A 26,950-nucleotide genomic window follows, 5' to 3' on the forward strand; every position below is an offset into this window, starting at 1 on the left:
GACTTCCTTTTGAGCAGGGAGCCCCATGTAGGGCTCGATCCCAGGATCCCGGGATCATGACCTGAGCCGAAGGCAGACGCTTAACGGAGCCACCCAGGCGCCCCGCATCTGTACTTTTCTATAGCAGTTTCATTTCCACTGCTTATGGGCCATTTGTATCTCCTCTGTGGGGAAAAATGCCTCTTCAAATCTGTTGCCCAATTTTTCATTGGGTTGTCTTTTTGTTGGGTCGAGTGTCAGAGTTTCTATATAGTCTCTTATCAGATATGATTCACGAACATATGATCCCATTCTGTGGGGTGTCTTTCACTTTCCTGATCGTATCCTTGGATGCACAAGAGTTTTAAATTCCGTTCAAGTACATTTTTTTTTCCCGGTTGCTTGTGCTTTAGGTGTCCTATGTAATCATGGATTACCAAGGTCATGAAGACCTTTACCTGTGTTTTCTACTATGACTTGTAGTTTTAGCTCTTACGTTTTGGTCTAACGATCTATTTATTTTTTAAGATTTTATTTATTTATTTGACAGAGAGAGACACAGCGAGAGAGGGAACACAAGCAGGGGGAGTGGGAGAGGGAGAAGCAGGCTTCCCGCGGAGCAGGGGACCCGATGCGGGGCTTGATCCCAGGACCCTGGGGCCTGAGCCCAAGGCAGACGCCTAACGACTGAGCCACCCAGGTGCCCCTCTAACAATCTATTTTGAGTTAATTTTTGTATTTGATGTGAAGTAGAGGTCCAATTTCTTTCTTCTGTTATGTGGATATCCAGTTGTCCCAGCACCATTTATGGAAAAAGATTATTCCTTCTGCATTGAGTTCTCTTGGCACCCTTATCAAAAATCAATTGACCATAAATATTTGGCTTTATTTCTGGACTCTGTTCCATTGATCTAAATGTCTGTCCTTATGCTACTACTGTTGTCTTGATTACTTTAGATTTGTAGTTTAAGTTTTGAAATTTGGAAGTATGAGTCCTCCAAATTCATACTTCTTTTTCAAGATTGTTTTGGCTATCTGGCTCCTTTGCATTTCCATACAAATTTTAGGATCAACATCTCAATTTCTGCCCCCCCCCCAAAAAAAAGCCAAAAGCCAGCAGATATTTTGGTAGGGGTTGCACTGAATCTCTAGCTGGATTTGGAGAGTACCTCTTCCCTAACAAATTAGTGAGGTCTTCCCAGTCTTCTGATCCCTGAACAATGTCTTCTCATTTATTTAGGTCTTTATTTTCTTTCAGTGTTTTTAGTTTTCAGTGTACACGTCTTATACTTTTTTTGTTAAATCTATTCCTAAACATTTTGTTCTTTTTGATGCTGCTCTATGTGCTCTTTAAACAGGGCGACCTCACCATGAACGTTAACATTCCAGGAAACCATCCATCTGGAGACCAGCTTCCTAGTTTGTAAAAGGAGAAGCCTGGGGAACTTATCTTTAGGATGCCTTGGTTTCTTTCTCCCCTTTCAGTTTTTAGTCTGTGTGTTGCATTTGCTTGGAGCAGGTCCCCTGTGTCACATGTATTAGTTTGCTGCCATGACTAGGGAGTCTCTACAGTGTAAGGGAGATGAAGGGTATGGAGGAGAAAGGCTTTGGAGCCCGAGACCTTTGACATTCTGGTAAGCCATATCCTGGCTGTGTGACCTTGAGCAACTTCTCACTTGAGCTGCAGTCTTCTCATTGATCAGTTGGGGCTGTTTTTGAGGATTTCAGTAAGCTAAGTAAATGAAAGCACCTGAACACCACTTGTCCCCCTTGGGCCTATTTCCTAGATTGACGTGTTATAAACAGCTCAACTGGAGACTTGTGGCTCCTTTCGGCTCCTCCCAACTTTTCCTGGTGATAATTTTCAAATATACAGAAACATTGAAATCAGCTTCTTGTATTCCTGACTCTGGATTAATTCTTATCTTCCCCCTCCCTAGCACTGCCTCCGGCCTGGACAAGGACAGCTTCTACCCCGCACCCCATTTATTTCTGCTCCCACTTTTCTCTTTGCAACATTGTAGGGAAAATGTACTTGAACACTTCAACCCAGCTGTCTTTAAGCTGAAGAGGCTAGAGCTGTGAAAGCTGGATATTTACTGCTTGGAAATGGGTTAGAATTCTTGAGTGTTTCCCTGTTGAGGGCTCCAATTGATCCCGGGTCCGTAGTACTAGGAAGAAAATGGGGGGTCTTTCTCTAACATAGGCATTCACCCTCTTCTGTAATCTGGTGTCAGCCAAGTGGACCTGAAGCTGTTTCCCCAACAGGATCTGACTCTTCTTTTCTGGGGGAGTTCCTCCTCACTCCTTTCCACCTTTTCCCATTCATGTTCCCTGCAAGATCTATTTTATTTTATCTAAGTAAATTGTATGCCACACGCAGGACTTGAATTTACAACCCTGTGATAATCACAAAACTGAGCCAGCCAGGCGCCCCTCCAAGATCCATTTTAAATACTATCCGTTCCAGAAACTGGCCCAATTTCCATCAGCAGGTTTCCCCAACTCCATCTGTTCCCCTGCTTCTACCATCACCCCTTTCGGTTTTATCTCACTTAAGCATCCCTCCATCTTCTTGCAGCGTTGCATCTTGTGTGCCATCTGGCCTGGCATCTGATGTAGGTGCTCCAGGTGGATCTGCTGGACCACGGACCAGAGGCTGGTAGGCACTTGACACATTTTTCTGGGATGGTCTCTGATTAATGCTCAGTGTGCAAGTAAACCTTACATTAAGATACTGGTTATTTTTGAGACAATGTAAAATAGTAGAACAGATAGGTGTTTGAATTAAGCTACTTGAAGATCTTTCTTTAGCCCTTAGTAGACTTATCATAGTGTGAAGCTTTAGGACAGAGACAAGGCTTGCCCAGTGATGCCAAAGCCATTAGTAGTAGTCTAATTTTTCAGTTTATAGCCAACGGATATTCAGTTGGAGGGAGACCAGTAACCTCTTCATTCTTTAGCTACCTAGCACAATACTGGACTCATTGTTGTAATCTCTTAGGCTTCCAGGTTTTATTCCCACACATTTTCCTTTCTCACAACCTCATACCCCCCATTGACTTCTTGGTTGGCAGGTAGCAAAACCAAAGTGTAACAGGCTAGGTAGCACCAAGTTCTGCTTTTTCAAGAAGTTACTTCTGACTTAGGCAGATACATGATCCCTCTGAGGTGCTCATTCTCATCCCTGTAAAATGAGGGGTGATTAGAGCAGGTCATCCATAGGGAACCATGTTAGAAGGTTGTCCTCTATAAACCAGTTAACAGCTCATTTGTATCAAGTCAAATTAGTGAAATTGACATTTAGCTGGTCCTTGGGTTTTTCCCTGACATTTGGATAAATTTATCTAAATCTATTTGTGAATTCACTTTCTGTGATAGTTTAGGAAAACTGCAAGCTAGTGCTTTTGCTTTTTCCTCTGAATCCCATGTATCAGGCACTGACTCAAACTGACGCATTCTAAGACAAAGATGTGATAGCAAAGAAGTAAAACAAGGTCAGGTGTCTGTCTCACACAGTTTATTTAACAATAGGTAATAAGAAATCAAATTTAACAGTCTATACAGTGATCCAAAGTTCATATTTATAAGTAATCAACTTTAATTGCATGATTTACAACAGTTGAGGGTTTTTGCTTTCTATTTTCAAGTTTTACAGAAAGTGTGTCTGTGTGTGTGTGTGTGTGTGTATGTGTGTGTATGGGGTGGGGGCAGGGTAAGGAGGAAGAAAGCAAGCAAAGAAGAAACCCCAGGGACATTTTGTATGTTAAAATCATCCCACTGGAATCGTTTCTTACCCTCTTTTTAATTTTTTCCTTTGTTAGATGTAAAAATAACGAAAAAAATTCTTTCAAGAAACAGAACCACAATTATAATACATCAATTTGGCAGCTGCCCCTGTATATTTTGAAAAAGTCATTTTTCTCTCTACATGTACAAATTATTTTAATACTTGAAGTTTTTACGCTCAGACTTACGGAATAGAAAATTTTCTGGAGCACAAAAGTTGACTTGAGGGGAGGAAAGGGGAATTTTTTTTTTTTTTTTTACATTTTTAAAAGAATGAACATCTTTGCACCCAGAGAAAAAAAAATTGGTATTTTAATATATATTTATATATATTTATATATATATAGAATGTAATTTTAAAGTAACATTAACCCCTTTTGTCCTCTGGTTTTAGAAATGTTCTAACTCTTCCATAAAGTGAGGAAAATAGGGAAAAATGTCAACCATCTGCACCAGTAAATAATAACTATTAATATTACATATTTTCATTAATTTAAAAAAAATAATAAAACCTATTGGAGGTGCAAGGCAGGAGCATGTGGTTGGCTTCACAGACCTCAGCCTCCTCCCAGTGCACACTTGAACCACACACACAAGGGGGAAAAAAAGGCCGGTGGTAACCAGCCATAACAAAAATATATTCTTTGTATTCTATCATCCCTCAGGTTCATCTGGCATGTTTGCTTTAAACCACAAACAGCTACTGCACAGTTCTTATGTGTTCCACGGAAAATTGTCTTTTAGGCTAAGAAAGATTCAAAAAAATTGTTTTCAGTACAAAAAGTCTTGTTAAGAGAAAATAATTTTTTTGCTCCCAAAATACTACAAGGTGTCTCTAGTGTATGTCTAGTGTACTCTGTGAGAGGTTTGAATTCAAGTCTGAGTTATCGGTGCTGAGTCCCAGGTCCGTGGCGCTTGCACCATGGAGGTTTGCCATGCCTGGATTGCTAGCGAGCTGAGACAGCATTGAACTCTGGTCCGGGCTGGCAAAATGCCCTTGTTCCATGGGGTTGGCCTGGGCAGCTACCAGTCCAGGATGTGGAGAACTGGTCTGTGGGGAAACGTGGTGTGGAGAAGGCTGAGGCTGCATCCTTGGGGAAGGGCTGGAGTGGGGGGGCTGGGACTGCGGCCGCGGAGAAGGGACAGGCTGGGGAGAACGCACTTGATTGGAGAGAGAAGAAGGGATCTGCTGGCCTTGGAGGTGTGGGGACTGAGCCTGGCTTGGGAGCATATGCTGCTGGGGGCTCATGGGGTTGGGCTGAGCAGGGGACCCCATCTGTTGCTGCAGGAGTCGTTGCTGATACGCCTGCAGGCTGGCTCCTGCCTCTGCTCCCAAGGCCTGGGGGAGCTGGCCCATCTGCCCCATGCTCCCTTGCTGCATCTGCTGCATGTGATGCTGCATCCGCGGCTGCGGCTGGGGCTGGGGCGGCGGCGGCGGGTAGCCAACTCCCTGGGGTTGCTGGAACTGGTTATGGTTGGCCATCCCGGGCCCGATTCCGGGTCCCGCTCCCTGTTGTTGCTGCTGCTGCATTATCTGCTGCCGCCTCAAGATGTCTCGGAACTGCGAAGGCATGGCGTTGTGGTTCATGTTCATCTGCTGGGCTTGGGGGCTCATCCCTCCCATGGGTGGTTGGAGCTGCTGCTGCGGCTGCTGCTGGGGCAGGCCAGCCCTCTGGACGCCCGCTGGCATGGGGTTCATGTTCGGCATGGCTGCGTTAGAGTGTACCCCCTGCTGGCCTGGCATGGCAGGCGGTTGCAACCCTGGCTGGCCCTGGGGCATGCCAGGCTGCCCAGGGAGGGGCTGCGGATTCGAGTTGGCATACTTGGCAGCCCGCTGCTTGATGAACGCAGCCAACAGCTGGGGGTTGGCGTGAAGGATACTAAGCACCTGTTGCTGCTGTAGGGGAGAGCTGGGAGACCTGAGAGTCCGCAAAAGGTTTTGTAAGGCTTGTTGAGACACAGTGCCTGGTTTGAGAGGGCTCACACCTACCTGGCCCAGTCCTGGCTGGGGAGCTATATTCAAGGGCTGACCATGCTGGGCCACCGACATCATGGCTGGCCTCTGCATCCCAGGCTGTAGCTGCTGGGGCTGAGGCAATCCTCCTTGGACCCACTGTGGCTGTTGCTGCATCCCTGTGGGCCCCATCCCTGGCTCCAAATGCCCACTGGGACCTCTGGCCATAGGGGGTGGGTTCATACTCATGGGGGCCATCGGAGTCATCTGGGGCATCTGGTGCTGGATTGGCCTTTGAAAAATTTGCACGTGGGCCATCTGGCGCTGCGTCTCAGCTGCCCTCTGAATCTGCATTGCCATTTCCACTGCGGCAGGCGGGGGCCCCGGCAGGGGTGGCTGAGCAGTCTGAGGAGGGGTGGGAGGTGTCACCTGGCCCGCCGCCTTACCCTGGGAGACAGGGCCAGCAGCCTGAGTCCTGGGCAAGTAGGGTGGCATGCTGTTGGGAGGGGTGGGCTGAGGCTGAGAGGGAGGCGGGGGCTGGGGTGTCTGTGGCGTGGCTGGCTGCTGGCCTGTTGGTGTGGTGGGAGTGGCAGGAGTCGGGGAGGGCAGGCCTTGCTGCTGCCCCACCACACCGGTCCGCTGCATGCTAGCCATCCTCCTGCGGAGCATCTGGGCCTGCTGGAGCCGGTGCTGCAGCTGCTGCTGCCGGAGCTTCTGCTTGATGTTGAGGCAGAAGGGCACCGGGCACTTGTTCTCCTGGCAGTGCTTGGCGTGGTAGCAGCAGAGGGCGATGAGCTGCTTGCAGATGGGGCAGCCCCCGTTGGTTTTCCGCTTGCAGCCCTTGGTGTGCTGCACCACCCGCTTCATCTTCTGGCAGGACGGCAGTGAGCAGTTGGCGTTGCGGCACTGGCAGGCGTGCACCAGGGACTGGATGCAGCGCTGGATGCTCAGGCGCCGAGAGTCTCCTGGGCTCTGGGTGGCTGCAGCCTGTTGGCTGTTGCTCTCGTCATCTAAGCCGAGACCAAGTTTCTCCATTTTGTGGTCGTGGTTTTTAGTGTTGTAGCAGGTGATGCACAAATCATAATCCTGGGGGAGAACAGGTGCAGTCAACTCTCCCAGATTTAAGTCACTCAAAAACATTTTGTGTATTCTGCTACGGCCCCGAAGCCCCCTTTTAGAGAAAGACCCTGCAGCTCCACCACTAGATTGTTAAGACCAGGCCCCTCCCCCTCTGCATGCCGCCTCACCACTGGCACCGAGCACAGGCCTGTGTGACAGCTGATCCTACTGCCTCTCGGGAACCCAGACACCCTCCCCCCGGCCCCCTGGGGCCTACCTCGCAGACAGTGCAGTGCCAGCGCGTCTCCACGTGGTGCTTGCACTCGTTGCAGGTGTAGACAAAGCGGTCCTGGCTCTGGGTGTGCAGCTCCACCAGCATGCACATGGTGGACCACTGGGCTCTTCGGAGGGAAGAGAACTCCAGGTGCTTGTCCCTTGCGAGGGTAAGGAAGGCGTCCCGCCCGTCCATGAGATCGCAGGGGATGAGGGGGTCAGGGTCGACGATGGGGGGCAGGGAGTTGGCGGCAGGGCCGGCGATGAGGCGGATCACAAAGAAGACCTACGGAAGAGACCGCCCCAGTCTGACTCTGGAATAAGAGCACCACGTGGCACTGGATCGACAGCAGCCGACGGGTGAGTCAAGCCGGATGCTCGCAAGGCTGCTCACAGACCTCTGGTCTCCTCTCTGAGGAGGACTACAATGGGCCTAAAATCGACATCTTATTCTCTCAGTAATTCCTTCTAAATAAAAAGGGTCTGGGGATGACAGAGCATACATACAGTGGACACTTCACCTCAAAGTGGTCCACTCTGAGATCCAATCCATGGGTGACTCCAAATCTAATCACAAGGGAACAAGTCAGACAGATCCAAATTGAGGGACATTCTACAAAACGATTTTGGGCCTTCACTTTCAATAAAATGCCCATATTATGAATGAAAAGAAAGCCAGAAACTGAGAAATGGCAACTCAACCTGACACATAATCCTTGCTTGGAGCATAAGGACCAGACATTAGAGAGTGGCACGGGGGGAAGCTTCCCGAGTGCGAAGCCACAGTGTGGTTAAGGAGAGGAGGTCCTCTTTTCTTAGAAGCTGCTTGCTGAACTACAGATAAAGAAGGTGTAGAAAAAGGTTAACAACTGGTGAATCTAAGCGAGGGGTACGGCAGGGGGTCCGCTATGCAACTTTCTGTAAGTCTGAAATTTTGGGGATGGGAAAAGTTTGTGGGGGTGGAAATTTAGCAAAACCTTCTTAGTCCTTGCTGCAGAACAAGAAAAGTCTTGTTCGTTCAAGTCTGAAATGACACAACCACCCCTAATTCCCATAACCATTAGCATAAAGGCTACAACAGGAAGCTGATATTGCATGTCTATTTTACATTAATTAGTATGTAACTCTAAAGATGAAAAATGCAAAGGTACCTTCAAGAGATGAGGAACTTGTGAGTAACTGCTGTACTGCCCACTACATTCTACCAGTTTCTCAGAGACTGAAAATCTGTGCCAATTGGCAGTAACACATGTAATATACTTGGGCAGCAATATTTGAATAAAACAAGATTAAGACATCTCTAAAAAAGAACAGGACAAGAGAGCACACTGAGTAGAGACACCACCTGAACAGATGCCAAAAGTTAAAAGCATCAAGGGAGGACTGTGATGGGTGTTTGACCTTATAATATTGGGTTTAAGGTTGTGGCTCAAAGCAGTCCTAAAGCATGGAAGAGCATTGTGAAAGTGTGATGCACAGGAAAGCACTGACTCTAACAAGCGGGGAATGCCTCTAACAACTCATTTAAAATGGAGGTAAATAAATAAAACCATCTGGTGACTCCCTTGGAAATCTTTACTATGGCCAACCCTCCAGTAACAATTTTATTGAGTATTTCCGCTCTATGTTACCCTCTAGCTAAGACAATACTCAAATTTAAGCTAAATTGACAACCTTAGATTCTAATCTCCAACAGGTATCCACTACTTACATCTTCAGACTAAACAAAGGCAGAAGACTAGATCCACAATTTAAGTCAAGCCTATTATAATATACTCTAGGGACCTTTCCCAACTATTTTGTTATGCCAGAATCTCGTGACACTAAATACTGCTCGAAACAGCTAATAATTAATTGTTGATAATATCAAAATGAGACACTCACCAAGAACTCAGAAACCCCGAAGATTACAAACAGGGTTGGAAAAACTACGCTGATGCTTTTAATGCACCAGACACAATACACCACCACGGAGATTTATAACAGCTACAAATCAAAGAAACCTTACCACTTCCTGTTCCCGCCTCCCACTCTAGCTATCCTCTCTTCTTTCTTCTTAGTCTCGATTTGATTTCTTCCTTCTGAACTTCAAATGGTCGGGCGCTCACGTCTTAAACACCAGCCGTGGTGGGCAGTGTTTCAGACTTCCCTCTCCGCCTTTCTCCCCACAAGTGGCTACATCTTACCTCTTTGTGTTTCTCCATCGTGGCATACAGTTTCTGCGAGAGGTCATTGGATACGTTGGGCATGCCTGGCTTCTTCTTGTTGCCCCTACTCAGGCTGCTCTTGTTTTTGCTGGTTTTCTTATTATTTTTCTTTTTAGCATTTTTGCTGTCTCCCTTTGTCACCTGCAGGTTAGCAAGAGGGACAAAAAAAACGTTAACTTTTTTTTTTTAATAGATTTTATTTATTTATTTGAGAGAGAGAATGAGATAGAGAGAGAGCACGAGAGGGAAGAGGGTCAGAGGGAGAAGCAGACTCCCTGCCGAGCAGGGAGCCCGATGCGGGACTCGATCCCGGGACTCCAGGATCATGACCTGAGCCGAAGGCAGTCGCTTAACCAACTGAGCCACCCAGGCGCCCAAAACGTTAACATTTTTGTTAAGTGATCTGAATAATACTAATGGTAAAAGGGTTCTTCTTCTCTTTGGAACTGGAGATTCTAATCTTCTGCCTCTACCAACTCTTTTCACAGACCCCCTTTTTTAACCTGTTACTTACAGTAGACTAATGTTTACTAAGGTTTTTGCACTAATTTTCCTCCAGTGAAGAATCCCTATACCAAAAGCCTTCAATAAGACAATGGCAGCCTTAGCTTTTTGACTAGAAGAGCCCCAATTTGGATACCACTCAGATCCATCCTATTCCAGATTTGGGGCCAGGGCACAAGGAGTGGAAGGGTGGGATACCGAACATTCTAGAATTTTATGGGCCTACCGTAAAAAAACAACTTGAAAAGTCAATCAATGGATTCAAACTACAAGGCTGTGAGGAGTTTATAGGCTACTACTTAAAAGTGACTTTAGTTAGGTCAGACTCAATGGAGACCATGGTAGCTATGCTATGGGGAAAAGCTCCTCAGATGATCCCCCTACAAAGCCAGATTCTGGCCCAGGTCTGTTTTCCTATGGTTCAGAATGCTCTGTACGTTTATAAAGTAGTGTTTAAAAAAAAAAAAAGGTCCCAAATATTCAATCTGGATCTTTATGGAAAACACTTTTGCCAGCCCCCTGCTCTACATAGCTAATTTCCTATCAGTTTTTCAGGGTTTCCTTCCGTTTTCCACTGCCAGAAATCCAACGTTGCAGTTAAAAAGGGGGTCTGATGCTAAAAAGGTCAAAAATCACTAAAACAGAACATTAATAACTTATCTAATCCAATTATTTCTTGGCCAATTTGAAGAGCTCTTTTACACCCGAGAGCTTTAAGACCAAGTCAAAGGCTGAAGCCCACTCGTGGATTACACAAGAGAATCAGGGCAGAAGCTGGAAAGGAAAACACAAAGCCCTTACATCTGTGCTCTCGTTGCTGGTGTTTTCTTCTCGCTTTCGCTCTTCCTCCTCCTGTTCCAGTTCCTTAATGCTCTCTTCCAGAACATTGGGCCAGAAATCACCCTCAAAGTAAGGCAACTCCTTTGCACTTGTTAATCGATCTTCAGTAGCTTGTTTAAAAATATCCTGTGAAAACACCCCGGGACAAACAGGTATTTGTTTTTCTTTTCTCAATTTTTTTTAAAAAAGCATTTATCATTCAAAAGCAATCACAGCTAGTGGACACAAGAAACACAAAGGATTAAAACGTCTTCTGAAAGAAAAGTAGCAGAGATTTTATTGATGCCCCAGGGAGACATTTAAGTCCTAAACAGTGAAAACTCAAGGTCTGAAGTCAGTAGTTCTGGTTCTGTCTTTCCTCTGCCTGTGAGGACAGGGAGGTTACCTGCCTTTATAAAGCCGAGTGGGACATCTTCCTGCTAGGACCGAAGGCACAGGCGGAGGCACCATTAATCATGCCGTGGCCTTTCCTACTGCTGATAACACAATGCAGTGCAATGTGAGGAATGCCTGCCTTGTACCCATCACCCATCCCGACAGAGAAATATGTCCAAAACAACCCAAACCACAAATACTGGAAACTGCATGGCTACAGGCTGCTCTGCTGGGAAAACATCCAGTTCTTGCTTTTCTCCCCAGGAGTAAAAACAGATAAGAAACTTATCTGTTCAAGTTCTTATCATGAGACGCCCTCTAATCGTGAATGGCTATTAAGAATACGTTTTTCATCACATCTTTAAAACAGAGATTTGTTGATCTAAGACTCTTTTAAAACTGAGTTTTTCTTGCTTTGAAAAAGGAAGAACAAACAGATTTTTGTTAAGATAGTCAAATGGCAGACTACAGAGGAACAGGATCAGTCCTTGCCCCCCACTCCTCCTGACCTTGTAGTCATGGACGATTCGCTCAGACACGGCCTTGTCAAGCATCTTTTTGTACCACTCCTGCAGTCGCTTGGGCTTGGGTATCTTCTGGTCAGGAGGATGGCAATGGAAGATATAGTCGTCTCCCTCACTTGGGGGACAAGCCCAAATATGCCCTGTTGTATATCTAACAACACAGAGAGGTATAATATTGAAAAGTTTATCGTCCATTCCAGAAAGAATGCTACAAGGTGGAGTCAGTACAGAAACCAGTGATTTTTTTCTAAGACAATACTAAGTGTACTATCCAGCATCAGGCCAGAACCCAGGCCTAACCTACAGCACTTAAAGTGGGTCCACACTGTGAAGTTCTTGTTAGAGGCTAACCCTGGATCCCCAAATCCCACATTTGCATTTGAAGACCAAACAAAAGCTACAATGCAAAGGAACGTGGATGTGGATCCATTCCAACAAGAGAGTTAAACAGAATGCAAAATGTTAAGAGGAAGAAAGTGCAAGGTGAGGTGGTGAATATTCTCAAGCACATGTTTACCCTGAAGGTAAGGAATCAGACTCATTTGCGTATCTCCAGACCTTAGTTTGCTTTTGGTTCTGAAATCCAGGTATGAAAGGATCAACTCCAGTTTCAGGTTCTGGCCCTAAATGAGTAACAACCTTCCAATCAAACTGTACCTAACAGCTCAACTGAACAAAATAAAACTAATCTGGAAGGAGTATGCCTAGGGTCAAAATACCCATTTCTGTCCAATTGGCAACACTGAGAAAAGGAAGCAAAAAAAGTCACCTATCTCCATGTTTTAACCTACGTCTCACCACAATACCACGGTGGTAATTAGTTTAAGACCTAATTAGTTTAAGCTAATTGTTTTTAAAGATAACATTTATCGATATGCTTACCCTAATTTCTTGACGTATTCTAAATATCCAATTAGAATCTCATGGTAGACTGCAGTCCTCAAGCATTTAGGACGGAAGAAATGAACACTGTCAAGGTATGATATGTAAACTCTCCTGTATCAAGTGGGGAGAAAGAAACCAAGTCAAGTCACATAAGGAGTTCTTGCTGATGTGGCTAAAAACACAATCTCTCTCTTCTGTGCTTTTTTCACCTCATTTACACTACACATCACACAGTCACAGTTAGATAAATGACAAGACTGTGCACCCTTTAGGGGACTTTCGTGAGCCTATGGCTCTATTATAGTCTCTATTATAGTCTCAGTACCCTGTAGTGCCTGAAGTATAGTATATTAGTATTTATGGATCCAAATGTATTCTGGCAGCATTCTTATTCTGGCCTTTATACTATTTTGGAAAGAAATTCTAAACCATATCCTAACTTTATTTGTGTGACATTCTTTCACATACTTCTCAGGCAAGGTACTTAACACAATCTAGATTTAAGCCATTTTCTGAAAAATAGTCTGCTTCCCACTTCCAATTTCAGGCTGCTGTTCATATCCCCTTCCTTATTACTATGACTGCAGAAAAGCAGTCTTGAGCAGTGATAATTTGCATTTCCATTTCCAAATCAAGCACATCAAATAGTTTCTTGCCCATAATGCTTTTTGCCTATTAAACTTCAAACCCCCCCTCAAATTTGGAAGATAGCTGTGTTAAGTCCTACCTCTGGTTGGGTGGAGGGCAGTCAGAGCCATACTCTTGAACATGCATGCCAAAGAAGCACAAGTCAACACCGTCTATCTCTTCAAAGGCAAAGAGGGCTTTGGTTCGGTATGGAAAGGATTCTGCCATCTCTCCACTATCTACAAACCTACACAGTTCAGATTGGAAAGAAAAACCACAACATCTCATTCAGATCAGAATTATCAGCAGTAACTGTATTAAGCACAAGGGAAGAAAAGGGAAAATTACTGGATACCTTGCTTTCATGCCTGGTTTCACTTCCACAGTTTTGTCAGAAGCATGAACTACCCGAACAGTGACCTCTCCTGACTCAGGGTGATTTTGTCGCCTAAGAAAGTCATTCACACGATTCTCCAGAAAGGTACCAAGCCTGGTGGATGGCAACCCTAGAAACGAAGAAGTGAGAAGTTTGGCAATAACCAAGGTGCAAATTTATAATTGTTAAAAGTCTGACACTTCAATATCAAATATAATTTCTGCTTTTTCCGTACAAATAGGATAACTTGATTTTGTTAAAGCAATGTGGTGAATACTTGAAAACAATCTTTAAAAAAAAAAAATGGACTACTTCATGAATTTGTGTGCCATCCCTGCATAGGGGCTATGCAAATCTCTGTGTCATTCCAATTTCAGCCTATGTGCAGTTGAAGCAGACATGATAGTCAATTTAAAGTGTCTCCCACCCAACTTCTTTTTTTATTTATTAGAAAGAAAGCATGAGCGGGGGGTGGGGAGAGGGAGAAGCAGACTCCCCGCTGAGCAGGGAGCCCTAAGCAGGATTTGATTCCGGGACCCTGGGATCATGACCTGAGCCAAAGGCAGCTGCTTAACCAACTGAGCCACCCAGGCACCCCTCCACCCAACATTTTATTTGGAAAATTTTCCAATTTCAGAAGTTAAAAAATAGAACATGCCTCAACTACAGTAATATTTAAAAAAATGACAATGGTTGGGTATTATGAGAAACCTTACAAGAAAAAAAGCAATTTGTAGGTCAATAACAAACTGCAAAGCATCCCCAAAATTAAACCAAATACCAAATAATGTGATAATCTCAACTGTATGGTACAATCTCTGACTACAATTCCCCCCAGTCCCCAAGCAAGATAGGTCTGAAAGAAGCCTTGCTAATGGTATGGACCAAATTGAGATAACCACACATGAGATGGCAATTCTGGGTAGTATTTCTACATGTGGCCCCCAAAATGAAGAATTATAGGAGAAAGAAAAACACGTATCTTGCACATTTCAAATCCTGATCCTTTTAAGTAATCTCTACACCCAACGTGGGGCTTGAACTCACAACCCAGAGATCAAGAATCACATGCTCTTCAGACTGAACCAGCCTCCTAGCCCCTTGGATGGGTTTATTTTAACTATGCTTCACTTAAGTATTGCTAGGCTTTACTTGTAAGAATAAAACTTACTTTTAGCAGAAAACTTATTTTCTTTCCTGGTTCGTGCAGATTTCTTTAAGCAGCCATCACAGACAAATCTAAAATGTAAACCAAGACTTTGCTTACACAGCTTAGATAAACATTTAAAGTTAACAATATTCTAGTAACACAATCTACCATATATATGTACCAAGTTAAAATTCAAAAGACAACCTGGGAGAAATATTTCTAAATATATAACATCTTAAAATAAGCAATATACAAAAAGTGTTTAGAAATCATTAAAGGAAAAAAAAAAAAGAATAAAAAAAGCCTAACTGAAAAACAGTCAGAAAACCATGAGGAAATGTGAAGGGCATATAAACTGGTTGACATATGAAAATATGATGGACTACAGATGAAAACAGGAATTTCAGTTTGGCCAAAGTCTATATTCCTACTGGTAGGAATATAAATCAGTATGTTTTGAGTAGTACCAATAGACTTAAAAGGTAAACATTCTCTTTGTCCCAATTACATAAGGATGTGTGTAAGTAGAATTTCTTACAAAAACTTGAGAGCACATTAAATACAAAGTGACTGATTTCAAGTTGCAAGAATCACTGCAAGTCTTTTAACTGTTCTTCTTACCCAACTCTTTAATTAAGGAGAGCACTAAAAAGGCATATCTAAAGATAAGCCATATATACATCAAATGACTGTGATTTTTCCCTGCATGTTAGTTTCTAGAAATGTGTTAATTAGCCACCTCTTTCCTGTGATCCCCAAACCAGTATCAACAATCAAAGTAAAGAGCAGAGGATAGTGTAGCTATCCTATCTTTTTTCTTTTAAGTTTGTATTTATTTATTCATTTAAGTAATCTCTACCCACAACATGGGGCTCAAACTCATGACCCTGAGATCAAGAGTCACATGCTCTTCCAACTGATCAGCCAGGAATCCTGAGATCCCATCTTAATGAATCACTTCATTCACAGACACCCCCAACCCTGGAACAGAACTGGGATCAACTCCATTCTTGGAGAGTGAAAGGAGACCCATAGTAGTAGACAAGTGTCACAATGGACAAAAATCCACTTACTGTTGTCAAAGTCTTTGATGATGTGCAACTTAAGTTACATGTGGAGAATATTCAGAAAAAGAACACGGGGCCCAAGAACAGCTTGTTTACTAAAGTCTGTTTGCAGTCATTTCTATGAAACTCTTTCACTGGACAATAGACATGTAACTTACTGTCCAACCCCTCAAAACATCAAATCCTAACCCATTTCACCATTTAGTAAACCATTCACAGCATGACATTTTCTCACAGGTAAGAACAGAGCTGCCCATGGACACCCTCTGTATCTTCTAATTTTCCTACTATAGCCAGTATAAGTAACACTCAAAATCTGGCAAATTTAATTCCTTCTAACAACTCCTTGCTAGTTTCCAGGTGCTAGAGATTTCTTATCTCTACTGATAAATCTTTCAAAAAAATATATTTTTAAAGATTTTATGTATTTATTTGACAGAGACAGCATGAGAGGGAACTCAAGCAGGGGGAGTGGGAGAGGGAGAGGAAGAAGCAGGCTTCCTTCTGAGCAGGGAGCCTGATGGGGGGCTCAATTCCAGGACCCTGGGATCATGACCTGAGCCGAAGGCAGATGTTTAACTGACTGAGCCACACAGGTGCCCCCCAAAATACTTACTTTTGATGTGTAATGATTACAAATGAATTTTATTTTTTTTTTATTTTTTATTTTTTAAAGATTTTACTTATTTATTTGACAGAGAGAGACAGCAAGAGAGGGGACACAAGCAGGGGGAGTGGGAGAGGGAGAAGCAGGCTTCCCACTGAGCATGGAAGCCTGATGCAGGGCTCGATCCCAGGACTCTGGGAGCATGACCTGAGCCAAAGGCAGATGCTTAACTACTGAGCCACCCAGGCGCCCCGACAAAATAATTTTAAATACCAGAATAAAATATTTGTACATGGATTAAAATAAGCCATGCAAATTAACAGAAAGACCTGTATTTTTGGATTCTAGTTTAATGTTTTAAAAGTGAATTTTAAAATTTTTAAAAAATATTTTATTTATTTAACACAGAGAGAGAGAGAGAGAGAGGGAGAGAGAGAGAGAAAGAAAGCGAGCACATACAAGCAGGGGGAGTGGCAGAGGGAGAAGTAACAGACCCCCAATAAGAAGGGAGCCTGACACAGGGCTCGATCCCAGGACCCTGGGATCATGACCTGAGCCGAAGACAGACGCTTAACAGACTGAGCCACCCAGGTGCCCCTAAAAGTGAATTTTAGTTATCTCTCTCAATCCGAAACTAATTTTAGAGACAGTAACTTTGAAAATATGATACCATCATTGCAAAGACAAAAACTTGCTATAATTCACAAAGAAAAAGTCTAGAAAAAATAGTAATGTCTCACCCAGATGGCCAGATGATTTCATGATGAAGGACACAGATCTGATGCATCTTTCTTCCACACTCTGTACATTCAACAAACCTAGAATGAAAAGCCAAAAAGTCAAGATTAGAACCAAAACTTTAACCAAATCAAAACTTTCCAACATTTCCCCTGATTCCTGACAATTTAAGACAGCCAAGATCACATCCAAAGAATTGAATTGTTTTTAAAAAGCTCTTCAGTATTATAGGCAGAGCAAAATTCAAAAAAATTAAGTCATTGACTATGACAATTTTATTTTTATTTGAGAGAAAGTGCACGACACAGAACTTAAGCAGACTCCCTGCTGAGTGTGGAGCCCGATCACATGACCCCAAGATGATGACCTGAGCTGAAACCAAGAGTCAGACGCTTAACCAACTGCGTCGCCCAGGCACATCAAAAATTTTATTTTTAAAAGATTTTAAGTAATTTCTACACCTAACATGGGGCTCAAGCTTACAACCCTGAGATTAAGAGTCACACGCTCTACCTACTGAGACAGCCAGGTGCTCCTGGATGTGATAATTTTAAATGTGACTGTGGGCAGGCAGTAAAAAGTGAAAGATCACTGCTGCTTAAACTTCCAAAGAAGTCTGATGCCATTTGGATGCCTGGGTGGCTCAGTCAGTTAAGTGTCCGCCTTCGGCTCAGGTCATGATCCCAGGTCCTGGGATCGAGTCCGGGCTCCTTGCTCAGTGGGGAGGCTGCTTCTCCCTCAGCCTGCTGCTCCCCTTGCTTGTGCGCTCTCTGACAAGTAAATAAAATCTATAACGAAGTCTGACGCCATCCTACCCATTCTAGGAGTGCCCAGAGTACTAGCACGGTTCTGTACTCTCTGAGTGGCCTCACTACAAAGTAGGGGAGTATAAAGATGTTTGAAAATGCACAGGACAGGGATGCCTGGGTGGCTCAGTCGGTTAAGCGTTTGCCTTCAGCTCAGGTCATGATCCCAGGGTCCGGGGATCAAGTCCCGCCATCAAGTTCCTTGTTCAGCGAGGAGCCTGCTTCTCCCTCTGCCTGCCACTCCCCCTGCTTGTGCTTTCTCGCTAATAAATAAAATCTTTAAAAAAAGAAGAAAGAAAGAAAGAAAATGCACAGGACAACAGGAACGGAACACATGACACTCAGCACAGGTAGGCTGGAGCTTCACTTGGGCCTAAACTATTCAAGGGGATTTAGTGAAATGCAGACTTCCACATGCCCAGGTGCACAGTGCACGGTGCACGTATGTTGTGTCGGTCTATCCTCAGACCGCACCAGCTATGCAAACAGAGAATGAAAGGAAGAGGGAATATCAAAGTATATGGACCATTCAAGCGTAACTACTTACAGTTCAGGATCCAGTGTGTCATTTTTTCTCTTGGAAAATTGTTCTTTATTTATTGTACTAAGGAGAAAAGAGGGACACAATGAGAAAATGCAATATGTAAAGATGAGCAATCTGACTACTATTCTAACCAAAAGAACAAATCTTGTAAAAATGGATTATTTAAGTCTTCTAAGAAGATACTGAAGATACATTAAACAGGTATATTTTAGGCTCCCACACAATGTACACTTTTTACATAAAGGAATGCCTACATTTTTGGAAAGAACTTTATAATCTATTTCCTCTTAGAGGAAATGGAGAACCCAGGAACTTATAAAGTCTTGTCTACTACTCTTGGTATTAGGTTTTTATACCTTTTTTCTTTTTTAAAGATTTTATTTTTAAGTAATCTCTACACCCAACGTGGGGCTTGAACTCACCACCCCGAGGGTCAAGAGTCTCTTGACTGAGACAGCCAGGTGCCCCCAATATTTACACCTTTTAATATTTTAATGTTAGTGAGCTATTAAAAATTGTATATATGTAGGGCACTAAACCCCTATTTAAAATTAATATTCATTTCTCAGGGCAGTCTAGTCAACATTTTATATTAATAAAAAAAATCTCAATATTAAAAATACATATTTCAGGTTACTTATCGTTACCCAGAAGTCATTTTAAAGGGTAAAAATTCTTTATAATATTCATTTTAAAACTTTCACATGGCCTATCCCCAAATCTAGCACACCACATTGCTCACAGCCTTAGAGAGCTAACGTCTTAACCTTCTCTACCTAGAATAAACTTCAGGAGGCCCAACTTTGACTACTGTTATTCCTCCTCACAAAAATGAGGACATCGCCACATTTAAACTCTTTCCTACTAGGTATAGCCTAGAGATTCTCTAAATGGCCAAAGTCCTTGCTTTTCAAAGAGCGTTCTGAAGACCAGAGGCATAGAAGGACCGGGAGCTTATCAGTAATGCAGACTCTCAGGCCCACTATAGACCTATAGAATTGGAAAGCGGTTTCTATGCCCTTTAGTCTTAAGAGATTCACTGTCCTATGGTTTAGATGTTATGGGAAGCCACTCAGCTGTACCAATGGTAAGGTTGCCTTCCTTTCCTATCATAGAAGGAACCTAGTTAGAGCTAGTCAGGCTGATTTATTTAGCCAAGGGTCAGAAAATCTCCTTAAGGTTCAAGGGGACCCAGCATCTACTCCCCAGACTAGCACCCAACTCTATTATACTGTAGTTCAATGGTGACTGAAGGAAAAATTAACCAGTTTTTCCTCAGAAGCCCTATTTTTTACTAGTTTTAACAATTCCACACTTTTTGGAATGTTCTAAACTGCTTCTGTTTATTATAGGTTAAACCAGGAAAGAAGGAACTGAAGAATATTAAAAGCACACCAAATAGTTCTTTCTTTCTCAAACAGTACACACTTGAAACACAGTGTCTAACTACATCTTAGCAATCAGGAGAGCTATTAGCCGATTTAGGCTATGTTTGAAAATTTGTCCTGGCATTTACCACACACGGTAAGAGCTTGTGAGACTGCAAAAGCCCAACCAAGTCTCTTTCTTCTAGGCCACTCTAATAAGTGCCTAAACCCCTAATGTGAAATGAATGTCAATGATTATAGTGATTTCAGGATTGATAACCTACATGAGAAGCTATAAAAGGAAGTTATTTGTTCAATTCCCCTTCAACTTAAAACAGTTAATAATGAAGTTCCCTTGCACTACAACCTGTCAATTTTTAGGAGAGAAGCTGTTTCCTTATAGACGAAATACCTAAAATGAACATCCAATCCACTGTTGATATATTTCCCATATCAGTGTTGAAAAAACTTTCTGCTGTGACAGAAATGTTCTCTGCCAACATGGCAGCCACTACCCAAAGATGTCTACTGAGCATTTGAAATGTGAATTTTTAACTTTATTTCCTTTAATTAATTTGTATTTAAATAGCAAACTGTGGCTAATGGCTACTATACTGGCAGTGTAACCCAAGACCACCTAGCAGCTTAAGGATAATCACTTGACAACAAACCAAGACAGCACTTTCCAAAATAATGCAGTTACTTACGTTTGAGGCTGGGAAGGGTCATCCCCCAAAGAAACGCTCTCCCCTTGGATTTCATTGAAACACTTCTCACAGAAATGATACCTGTCGGCAAGAAGGCCATACTGGGGTGAACTGTTCCGTTCACACAACACAGCCCAAGCCAAGCAACGAAGCCACCAATCACAGCAGGCCAAGGAGGGGGACGGGAGCAGAGAGCAGGTCATCAACGGCGACAAGGACATTCAATGATGCAGATTTATGGGCCCCACAGTTTGGTTTTTTTGTTTTGTTTTGTTTTTTGTTTTGTTTTTTGTTTTTTGGTTTTTTTTTGCAATCAAAGCCAAGTGCAGACAACGACAAGCATGAGGGAGAAAAAAAAACACAAAACAAACGAAGAAATGAGGGATTGCAAGACAACAAAAAACATAAAAGCAAGACAAGACAACACAAAGCAGAAAGCCAAGGCAAAGCACAGATTAGCATTAAATATCTCAAATGGGATCACAAGTAGCAAATGATTACAGCAAATAAAAAAGTTTCACTTACACAGACCTACATTCTTTCATTTTAGTAATTAATGCTACTTGATGCAAATAATCAAAAGGAGGAAGGATAAATATACTGGAGAGAGAAGAATTGCTACTCTATTACTGAAACATAGCAATCAACACACTTCTCCCCATTTCCACAACAAAATAAGTAACAAATAAAAATCCACTATGGATACAGAACCAGGAAGCAATCACCTAAAAACAACCCTGAATTGAAAAAAATCCACAAAATTTCTTTTTGATCCCAAGGAAGCCACATTAAAATTTTGTTTTTGTTTTCAATGAAAAATCTGCACAAGTGCTTAAATACTGATTGTAGCCATCAACTGACATAGCTGAAAAGGCAAAAAGAAAGGCAGTGGTGCGAGCAGGCACATGATTACATGTTCCTTAGGTACAAAGTTTACAAACACTGCACACCGACATTAAAAATCCAAAAACGGTATGTCAAGACTGCAGCATGAGCAAAGTTTCATGCAAGTTTTTTTTTTTTTTAAACATTAAGTGCTTTTAACAACTTAATTCAGTTTTCGTAGGTATTAACAGTGAAAAACTGTGGATTCTAATGATTACAACAAAGCATTAGGAGAGTGCACCTAACTTTTTGTAAACAAAACAAAAAGTTTAAATGACTTTTTCAAAGCTAGAAATGCAACTGTAGCACACAAGTTCAGCAAGAACCACCACCATGGACTTGGTTTTATTAAAGAATATTAACTGCCCAGCCTTGTTATGACTGTCTCAGAGCCCCAAATAAACATCCTACAGAAGTTATATTGTAGGCTGATGATTGAAAATAGAGGAGACAGATCATGCTTAAGATAGATTAATGAATGCCATCTGGGTGATTACAGCCACTGTTTGGCCAGGAGAAAATAAGGCAGAGGTCCCTAATTTATTAGAACTCTAGCATCCACTGGTACAGACCTATTTTTTGGAGATGCTCCTTTTTATTTGCTTAACAGAGGCAAAGCAAAAAACTCTGAAATCCTCTGTTTTCATATGCTCTGAGAAGAACAACTTAGTGATAGGCTGCACACAAAAAGGAAACATTTCCCAAAAGATAATAGCTGGCTAACAAATTTCTGGCTAAAAGTTTTTTGGAGAGTTTTTGGAAAGGAGCTAGATTGCAGCAATTTCAGGGATAAGAAAAGACTAATTCGTTTAAAAATTTTCTCAGTTTGCCTCAGGCTGTGTGGTAAGCTGTGAAAAAGACAGGACAATGAGAAGTGGGGGCTGGAATATAGTCCCACTTATGCCACCAACTCACAAAAAGTTGTTTAACCTCTCAAGGACTCGGGCTCCTGCCTTATAAAAATAAGGGGCCAGACAACTGACAAGGTTACTTTCTGCTAGAAAACTGTACTGATTCTTCAAACAAAGGCAGAATGCTAAGACCAGAACTTGTGCTATACAGTTGTTTTCAAGCAAGGTACACATGAACCATGAATGTATGTGTGCTGGTCCATCCGCATGCAGTCCCTGGACACACGGATATGTGGACCATGGTCCACACACAGTCGAGCTTACCTGTTCTGGTAACTGTAGTAAGTGGCATCACGAGGGATTGTGCATAACTGTTTGCCATAGCAACAGAGTGTCTGTGGAGAGAACTCCAACTGCAATAGAAACCATTTGTTAAATAGTACATAGGCCTGAAAGACAAGCTAGAGTATTCATAATGGCAGATCAGAAACGAAAGTCAGTGAATTCTTAAGTTCTCATTTATATAATGGGCTAATTCAGTTTCCAAGAGCACAGAGAGAACTAAAACCATTCTAGTATACTGTAGCAGTCCCACTTACCCACAGGCAAAGACCACACTCTCGTGAATGCCTGAGATCTCGCATAGTACCAAACCCTACGTATATGTTCTTTCCTATACATACATACCTATAATAAAGTTAACTTGTAAATTAAGCACAGAGATTAATAACGAATAATAAAATAGAACAATAACAACATACTATAAACAAAGTTATGTGATTATGGTCTCTCTCAAAATACCTTACTGTACTGTACCCACCCTTCTTGTGATGCTATGATGCCTAGGTGATGAGATGAAGTGAAGTCAATGATGTAGGTATTCCGATGTAGCATAAAGGCTACTACTGACCTCTTGCTAGTATGTCAGAAGTTGGAGCATCTGTTTCTGGACCCGTGGTCGGCAGAAACCAGGGGAAGGAAACCCACAGATAAGGAGGGACTATGGTACTGTATTAGCTCACCACTCTGAGGTAAGCTTAGCAGTCATGTCCTTCAACCACTCAGCAAAAAACTCAACAGGATAAGATGAGCTCCCTGTGACTTGGTATGCACGGAAAAACCAGCACATGCCAGGCACTGTGCACCCATAGGTGAAAAAGATCCAAAGTCCTACTCCAGGTAAGTTTACAATCTGATGATGTAGGATTCTAATTAGTCAAGTTTTCAGTAATTCTTGTCCATGCAAAAATTTCTTACCTTTCTGCCACAACAATATCCAAGGCTTTGCATTACTGGGTCAATTTCTTGTTCAAAGACTTCAGACAGCTTGGAGCAGTATTTGTATACCCGAGATGTTTTCCGATTATACAACCAGGCATTGTTGAACATAAGCCAAATGTCATCCACATACTGCCAGGGCTCCTGATACTGTCCAGTGTCTAACTTCCTCTTGATGGTAGAAAGGTCCATGGGGCTCTTCACAATATCAAAGTAATCCTAGAAAGGTAAGTGACACCAAGAAACATTACCTCAAAGTCTCAGTATGTTTTAAGGTAGATGGTGTGTCTTCCTATTAGCATCATGAGAGTTTTCCAGAAAAGTTGAGTCTCTGACCTGACTGTATGTCCAAGAAATTGACTGATGGCCATCACTTTTTTTTAAAGATTTATTCAATTTAGAGAGAGACAGCACATGAGCGACTGTGTCAACTGGGGGTAGGGGAAGAGGGAGAGAGAATCCTCAAGCAGATTCCCCGCTGAGCATGGAGACCGACACACGGGGCTGGATTCCAGGACCCTGGGATCATGACCTGAGCTGAAATCAAGAGTCGGCTACTCAACCGACTGAGCCACTCAGGCATCTCCATCGCTTCTTTAAATTACTAGTCTAGAGAGATTATGAAGCAGCTCAGACAGCAGAAATAACAGAGCTACTATGTAGACTTTCCAGACAGTAGGCTGGAAAGTAGGCTGATGATCTACTGAAACAACTCCAGATACTTTACCATAGTATATGTGCCATCCATTTAATGACCAATAAGTCAAACGACCTTAACATTTTAGTACTAAAAAGAGCCTACTGATGAGAAAACTAAGCCCAGTGAACATCAGTGATCTAAGACCACAGAAAAATATAGGAAAAAAGAAGTTACTAATGGAGTTTGCCTCTGTAAGCACTCCACTGCCTTATCCAATACCACTTAGAAGCTTCAAGTGAAGCCTGCCAGCAGCCTGGTGTAGAAAGGCAACTTTAGAAGCAGATGAAGCTAATTTGGTCCATCTTTTCTACGAAATAAACAAACGTATGACCCAGTAATCAAAATCCTAAATGTATGACCCAGTAATCAAACTCCTTGGTATATACCCCCAAAAAACAAAAACATACACCCACACAAAATTTTGTACACGAATGAATATTCATAGCAGCACTACCCTCAAAGGTCAAAAAGTGTAAACAACTCAAAATGTCTATCAACTCATGAAGGGGTAAACAAAATGTGATATAGCCATACAGAGAGATATTGCTGGGACACAAAAAGGAACAAAGTATAAGTTCATGCTATAATGTGGATGAACCTTGAACGAAGTCAGTCATACAAAACAACACATACTATTTAATTCCATTTAATGAAATGTCCAGGACAAACAAATCCATAGAGACAGAAGTAGACTAGTGGTTGGATGGGGGAAGCAAATGGGAGTGACTGCTTATGGACATGGGGTGTCTTCTTGGGGGGTGATGAAAATGATCCAAAATTGACTAGTGACAGTTGCACAATCCTGTTAATACACAGAAATCATTGAATTGTACAGTTTAAATGGGTGTCTCGTATAATATGTGAATTATATCTGAATAAAGCTGTTAACATATTAAAAAAAATCAAAAGTACCACCACATACTTACAGGGATTCCAAGAAGTTGAGGGTCCACAGGTTGACGAAAGGGAAGGGATTCTGGATCCTGTCGGTAAAGTGCCTCCAAAGTTGGCATCAGTGCCTGTCGTAACTCTTCTGGTTTGAAAACTTAAGAGCACATTTAAAATTAGTTATCAATGAAGCAAAGGAAGAAAAAAACGCTTGAGTTGAAGCTATGGAAATATCTCACAAACCACAAAACACAAATCTGCCTACATTATCTCCATGAAGGTTATCACTTAGGACACACTTCCTATTTCTAATTCCTGGTCTGCATCAGGTAGCACCTTTAAAACACCATGTCTAGTCAGCTTTAAACACCCTTCATGGCTCAGCTAATTTTTCAGTCAGAAATTCAGTTAAGATAGTCTTGACCAAGTAGAAACAGAATCCTAAGCATTCTAAAAATTTATGAACAGACTTGTCAAAAAAAACATTCCAAAAGATACTAGCAATGGGGAGAGGCAGGGGATGCTGTCAAGAATAGAAAGAAGTCCTCATTAACGATAACAGTATTTAACAAGTCAGAAATTAGACCTGGTATTGTCTTAACACTAAAGGAATCCGAATCCCTGAAGGAAGAGTCCCTCATTAAATTTAGTGTGGTGTTTTAGAGCTGAGGAGGACACATTTATTATTTTAATGGCAAATGTTAGATTTAAGTCTAAATAAAGAGAGAACTAAATTGTTATTGCCAATGGACTGAGTTGATCAAATTTCATCCCAGTATGTTCTTAATGTTTCCTAAAGGTCAGGAAAGATTTGCTGGTGTGATCCAAATGGAATTAATTTAAGCTATTTAAGAAGCTATTCATTAAGGGTCTAGTATTGAACTTTAAAATACTCTCAGCAGAGACCTTGTTGTTTCTTCTATTTACCAATTATTTTTTATTTTCAGGAGGGGATATCTGTTAGTACTTTAGGTATTTTTCACTTCATGGTGGGGGTGACCATGAAAAAAATGAAAAAACAGAAGGGAGAGAATACTTTTTCATATCTGCTTATACTCAAAAGAAACAAAATCTGTTTTAAAGACAGATTCCTAACAATAAGATTGGGTTTCTTGCAGCCTATATTAAAATAACATCTCAGTTATATAAACCTTATTTAAATAACTGTTTTAACCCCAACCTGTTAAGCTGCATTATATTAATGAACACCTTTATATATACCATCTTTAGGAGCCAGCAGACTCCTCCCTTGGGAGAAGTCCTACCTCTGCCATAGAAGGGATCACTAAGAGCCATGAGAAGTTCTAGTCCTAAAGTAGTTGGTAAATCAGTTTTTGTGGGAATTAACTAAAGAGAGTAACACTCTATATCAAGCAGAGCTGCTTGCTCGGCTTGACTCATTAATATTTAAGAGTTGGTTGGGAGCAGAGACTCTGAATCAGCCTGCCTGGGTTCACTTACCAGCTGAGTAAGCTGGGGCAAGCTACTTAACCTTGCTGAGCCTCAGGTTTTCCCTGCCTGTAAAACAGGGATCAATAACTCAGAGTTGTTGTAAAATTTTTAGAGGAGACAATGCAGGTGGCACAATGCCTGGTGCCCAGGAGGTTAACAATAAACAGTACTATTATCACTGCTATTATTTCCTGCATTTCAGTCAAGGATATGTAACAATTTTTCTCCTCTGAAAAAAAACAATTTTGAGAAGTTATTAACCACCCAACCCTGAAGAAATGATGGGTGTGACTGACCCAATGACTGCAGGAAGGAAATGCACCTACAGAAAAGAAGAAGTCTTCCCCGGGTGGCTCAGTGCCTGGGTGGCTCAGTCAACTGTTAAGTGTCTGCCTTCGGCTCAGGTCATGATCCCAGGATCCTGGGATCAAGTCCCACATTGGGCTCCCTGCTCAGCGGGAAGCCTGCTTCTCCCCCTCCCACTCCCCCTGCTTGTGTTCCCCCTCTCTGTCAAAATA

At 42.3% G+C, this 26,950-nt stretch overlaps 1 protein-coding gene, 1 long non-coding RNA gene and 1 other non-coding gene across 5 annotated transcripts in view; 1 reads left to right on the plus strand and 2 right to left on the minus strand.

Annotated features, from left to right (window-relative positions):
* The window catches only part of LOC113921698, a 76,168-nt gene that overhangs the window by 48,844 nt on the left and 374 nt on the right, over positions 1-26,950 (plus strand). For both annotated transcript variants that reach the window (XR_003519764.1, XR_003519765.1), the window contains exon 4: positions 2,561-2,641. This is a non-coding gene — a long non-coding RNA (uncharacterized LOC113921698). The remainder of the gene's footprint in view (positions 1-2,560; positions 2,642-26,950) is intronic.
* The window catches only part of EP300 (E1A binding protein p300), an 84,624-nt gene continuing 61,158 nt past the window's right edge, over positions 3,485-26,950 (minus strand). For both annotated transcript variants that reach the window (XM_027592665.2, XM_027592664.2), the window contains 15 exons: positions 25,019-25,137; positions 23,372-23,611; positions 22,439-22,527; positions 20,379-20,459; positions 18,308-18,364; positions 16,957-17,034; positions 14,564-14,631; positions 13,372-13,522; positions 13,117-13,263; positions 12,387-12,500; positions 11,490-11,655; positions 10,567-10,731; positions 9,241-9,402; positions 7,059-7,340; positions 3,485-6,808 (listed from right to left, as the gene is read on the minus strand). In XM_027592665.2, the coding sequence (XP_027448466.1) occupies positions 4,604-6,808; positions 7,059-7,340; positions 9,241-9,402; positions 10,567-10,731; positions 11,490-11,655; positions 12,387-12,500; positions 13,117-13,263; positions 13,372-13,522; positions 14,564-14,631; positions 16,957-17,034; positions 18,308-18,364; positions 20,379-20,459; positions 22,439-22,527; positions 23,372-23,611; positions 25,019-25,137 (4,124 nt within the window). In that variant the 3' untranslated portion in view covers positions 3,485-4,603. The remainder of the gene's footprint in view (positions 6,809-7,058; positions 7,341-9,240; positions 9,403-10,566; positions 10,732-11,489; positions 11,656-12,386; positions 12,501-13,116; positions 13,264-13,371; positions 13,523-14,563; positions 14,632-16,956; positions 17,035-18,307; positions 18,365-20,378; positions 20,460-22,438; positions 22,528-23,371; positions 23,612-25,018; positions 25,138-26,950) is intronic.
* LOC113923242 lies at positions 13,690-13,791 on the minus strand. Its single transcript, XR_003520244.1, has one exon. It is a non-coding gene; the product is annotated as a U6 spliceosomal RNA (small nuclear RNA).

Source organism: Zalophus californianus, chromosome 9 (genome assembly GCF_009762305.2).
Source record: "Zalophus californianus isolate mZalCal1 chromosome 9, mZalCal1.pri.v2, whole genome shotgun sequence".
Classification (NCBI taxonomy): Eukaryota; Metazoa; Chordata; class Mammalia; order Carnivora; family Otariidae; genus Zalophus; species Zalophus californianus.